The sequence below is a fragment of the Miscanthus floridulus genome, chromosome 7, assembly GCF_019320115.1.
Source record: "Miscanthus floridulus cultivar M001 chromosome 7, ASM1932011v1, whole genome shotgun sequence".
NCBI lineage: Eukaryota > Viridiplantae > Streptophyta > Magnoliopsida > Poales > Poaceae > Miscanthus > Miscanthus floridulus.
In genome coordinates this window covers 91,675,893-91,680,462 of record NC_089586.1, presented here as the reverse complement: position 1 = coordinate 91,680,462, position 4,570 = coordinate 91,675,893, and the positions used below count along the sequence as shown (strand labels likewise).

At 43.2% G+C, this 4,570-nt stretch overlaps 1 protein-coding gene across 1 annotated transcript; it reads left to right on the top strand.

Annotated features, from left to right (window-relative positions):
* The first annotated feature begins 259 nt into the window (after window positions 1-259).
* Window positions 260-3,837, top strand: LOC136463811 (bifunctional nitrilase/nitrile hydratase NIT4). The gene is made up of 5 exons (XM_066462797.1): window positions 260-581; window positions 1,822-2,013; window positions 2,516-2,809; window positions 2,978-3,259; window positions 3,388-3,837. Exons 1-5 carry the CDS (start codon window positions 437-439, stop codon window positions 3,561-3,563), a joined length of 1,089 nt encoding a protein of 362 aa, XP_066318894.1. The 5' UTR covers window positions 260-436; the 3' UTR covers window positions 3,564-3,837.
* The last annotated feature ends 733 nt before the right edge of the window (window positions 3,838-4,570 follow it).

Genomic DNA, 4,570 nt, shown 5'->3' with positions numbered 1-4,570 from the left:
ATTTTAGACCGCTTTAGATAGCACTCCTGTTTAAATTTCATGCTCTAAGTTTTAGTTGGTGGCTAAACTTTAGACCACTTTAGATCATCTGTTTGGAAATGATCTAAAGTTTAGCGGCTAGATTTTAGACCCTCCAATCAAACAGGACCTTAATTTTATATATGTGATTTGTACCCTAGCCAAAAAAAAAAAAAACGGAAAAGAGATACGAAAACGAGCCAAGCCTACTCGAAGCATCGTGATATGATAGAATAGAACGTTCCTCCCTCCCTGCCTCGCCCCACCAACCCAAAACCCGCCCGGTTCTCAGGGTCCACCGTCCACTACTGATCCGCTCCACGCGAGCTCCCTTGTCCCCTGCTCCCCGCCTCCGCCCTCCGCGTCGCGCTCGCCCAAGCAAGCGCTAGCAGGCTAGCAGCAAAGCAAGCCTCCCCTGATGGCTCTGGTCACCTCAGGCTCGGGTGCCGGCCAGGTGATCGCCGAGGTGGCGATGAACGGCGGCGCCGACCCGAACGCGACCACCGTGCGCGCTACCGTCGTGCAGGCGTCCACCATCTTCCACGACACGCCCGCCACTCTCGGTGAGCACACGCTCGTGTTCCAACTCCCTTCTCTGTTCTACGACTGTTATTCCGTCAGTGCGCGTCTACGCAAGGTCGCAAGCTGTTCGTCTGATTGCCTCTTGCGCGCGCACGGAGGGATATGAGGGCGCGCCGCCGAATTGTGACTGTACGAGTGGTTGAAACGGGGGAAAAGGGTGGGTGGAGATGCGTAAGGAGGCTGATTCCATGGTGCTCGTGTGATGGAGAGCTCCTCGCCCCACTCGCAGTAGCAGAGATGTAGGAGCCAGAGTGTAAGCTTCCCCCTGCCTGTTGCTGTTTTTACTTATTAATTTATGCAAAAAAAAAAGCCAGCCAAAATGATTAACTGAAATCGCAATTAATCATTGAAGAAATTAAAAGTGGGATTACAGAAAATAAAAATCCAAGTCTTAATAAATGAAAGGATCTGGTTGGAATCATAAAAGGGTGGTAGAAACAACTACATATAGTTTCTTCTACAACACTTTAGATTCGTTTCTATTATATTATCTTGAATCTACATAGAATTGATTAGTAGATTAAAATAGTAGTCTAGTTCAACTTATTTTTTTTCACCTCATCCACTTAATTTCAATCAAATCAAAATAAAAATAAAAAGATAGTTCTTCATTGAAAGAATCCATGAAGGGGGAGAAAATTAATGTGAGAATAGATTACTGTATATAGTAGAAAGGAAAAAACCTATCAATCTCCCTGCTTCTTCTAGCTCATTACTTTAGAAATTTAATAGCTAATGGTCAGCATTAAGCTTGTCATGGATTCATGAGTAAGAAATCTGTTCATTCTATTTCATACATTTCACTGGAGGATCTTTAAGCAGAAAACGCAATACTTGAGTTTAACTTAGGCTGGCTATCAGAAGGGAAAGTTCCGATGATCGTGTGGGCATATATGTCCCGGTATTTGTTTTTTGCCTGACTTGTTTAAAGAAACTGCAGATAGTGTAATCTGAATGAAATGTTTTTCTACTAATAAAATTTTCAAAAAAAAAGGCATTGCGGTTATGCTTTCAAGGCTTGCTGTTGTAGTGGGCTGTGTTCTGGCCAAGTTCCATGTTCACCACATCCCATCAATGCCATTGCCCAGGAGAGGAACAGGGATGGATGATTTTCTACTTTTACTTGGATATGTATGAGCTATTAATATCGTTGGGAGGGGAAGATGCATTTCGATGGACTTGTATATAAATACGGTTTGTTGTCAACTATTTTCTCTACAGATAAAGCAGAGAGATTGATAGCTGAGGCTGCTGGGTATGGTTCACAGTTAGTTGTCTTTCCGGAAGCTTTTATTGGAGGCTATCCTCGTGGATCCACATTTGGCTTCGGGATCAGTATTAGTATTATTAATCCAAAAGACAAGGGAAAGGAAGCATTCCGGAGGTATCATGCAGCTGCTATAGATGTGCCTGGTACGTGGAAATACTATGGACATATCTCTGCATTATTATTAATTCTCTTATCATTGTTGAACTGGCTCTCAAGGCACTTAGGTGTTAACTCTTCTCCATTTTTCCCCTGAATGTTGGGAATATCGTTATGTATTTTTGTGCTTGATGTATTGCAATTTGTATACGGTTGGTCAAGAAGAAGTTCTTGTATGGACTTCCAGAATATGCTAACTATTTGATAATTCTTTTCACTCTTCCTGATTCAGATGACAAAGTAGATGAACAATAGTGCATGTGGTCAATATGTGGAAAATCATCTAAGTTGGCCCTTTTGTTGATACTTGGTAGTGCTGCTTCATTGACATGTTGCGACCATGTTATTCCATTTCCAGCAATGAGTTGTATTACCCAGTAACTTGAGATCCTTTTTTAGGTTTAGCAGCTAAATATTATAGTTACTTATTTTTCTGTTTATCACAGTCGATGCATTTATATATCTACTTACTGACAGAAGAATCTACAGGTCCAGAGGTTTCACGCTTGGCTGCTATGGCTGGAAAATATAAGGTTTTCTTGGTCATGGGTGTGATTGAAAGGGAAGGTTATACCCTTTATTGTTCGGTGCTTTTCTTTGATCCTCTTGGCCGTTACTTGGGTAAGCACCGCAAGCTCATGCCTACAGCATTAGAGAGAATTATATGGGGATTTGGGGATGGATCGACTATTCCTGTTTATGATACTCCACTTGGAAAGATTGGGGCGCTCATTTGCTGGGAAAATAAAATGCCACTTTTGAGGACAGCGCTGTATGGTAAAGGTAAGAGTTAGTCTCATGTTGATAAATTTCCAAGACAGCTTACATTCATTGGATCGATGCCTTGAATTGAAATGGAAATAAACATTCAGCTCTAGTCAGATAAGCAATTACTGAAGAGGCATTGACACCAGAACTTGTATTGAGTTTCTTAACTTATGTAATGTGCAGGTATTGAGATATACTGTGCCCCCACTGCTGACTCCAGGCCTGTTTGGCAAGCCTCCATGACACACATTGCTTTGGAGGGGGGATGCTTTGTCTTGTCAGCAAACCAATTCTGCCGCAGAAAGGACTACCCTCCCCCACCGGAGTATGAGTTTGCTGGTTTAGGTGAAGAGCCATCTGCAGACACTGTTGTTTGCCCTGGAGGCAGCGTTATCATTTCTCCATCTGGAGAAGTCTTGGCAGGTCCCAACTATGAGGGAGAGGCACTGATTACAGCAGACCTTGGTAAGAATGCCGACACTCAATATGCTTTGCTCATGCAGTCATGAATAGTTGTGTTGTGTTTCCATAGTTGTTTCAGTACCAATTTTGAAGTGTTGAAAACTGTACCACATTCTTGTTGCCATTTGCAGACCTGGGAGAGATAGTTCGAGCCAAGTTTGATTTCGACGTGGTGGGCCACTATTCTCGACCTGAAGTCCTTAGCTTGGTAGTGAATGACCAACCGCATCTCCCTGTGTCTTTCACGTCTGCCGCTGAGAAGACTCCAGCTGCCAAGAGTGACAGCGATGCTACTAAGTCTTACTGATCGAGTGTGGCCATGAAACTATGTTGTATCGAAGCCTTGGTGAAGGTCGCTCAGCTCCTCTGGTTTGCTGTTTGTGTGTCGTGGATGGGAGTTGGGAGTTGTAGCTTTTGAACTCTAAGAATTCTCTTTAATGAGGCGGAAGAAATGGTGGATGCAGTTATGTGCCTTGTAAAGTCTTGTGTTCGGTGAATAAACTCTGCCAGAACTATGAACCCTATTACTTACGTTTCAGTTTCGAATAGTACCAAATGTTAATCGCCCGTTTTGGGCTGCATATGTGACTGTCTTGTTTTCTAAGAACTATGAATCCTGTTAAGAGTTAGCTAGGATTGGAGAACCAAATCTAAACATGATTTTAGTCTCAGGCTAATTATTAGCTGTTCTCTCAGCAACTAAAGGTCTTTAAAGAAGATCGACTGCATCTATTTTTTGGATGCCCTTTCAGCATATCTTGTTGGAAAACTCAAGGGATATTCACTGGAACCTCCCCTTGCAACCGTCCGGTGTAATTGGCGCGGGCCAGACCACGCGAACAGCATCATATGGCTGCGTGTTTGGTACATGCCCATGCTCCTTCCATCAGCTTACATTATTCGATCGGAATAAGTCAAGCAGGCTAATTGGCTAATCAAGCAAGAGATATTTCATGTCTTCAAGTATGGAAAGGTCAATTAAGCATGAAAATTGCAAGTACCAAGCATACTACATTCGCATTTCATGTAGCAATTTTAGGAAACAAAACAATTTTGAATATCCCCTTGGGTTCCAAATAAGTAGCGTTTTAGAGTTGCCTTAAGTCAATTGTTCTAGACTAGGCGTACCCAGTGCAGAGAGCTCCCGCTCTTACGGGGTCTAGGAAGGGTGTCAGTGGCAAGCCCTACCCTCGCCTGTGCAATGCGAGGAGACCGCGACTCGAACCCGGGACATTCCGGTCATAGGCGGTAAGACTCTACCGCTTGCACCATGTCCGTCCTTCTCAATTGTTCTAGACTAGGACTATAAAAATA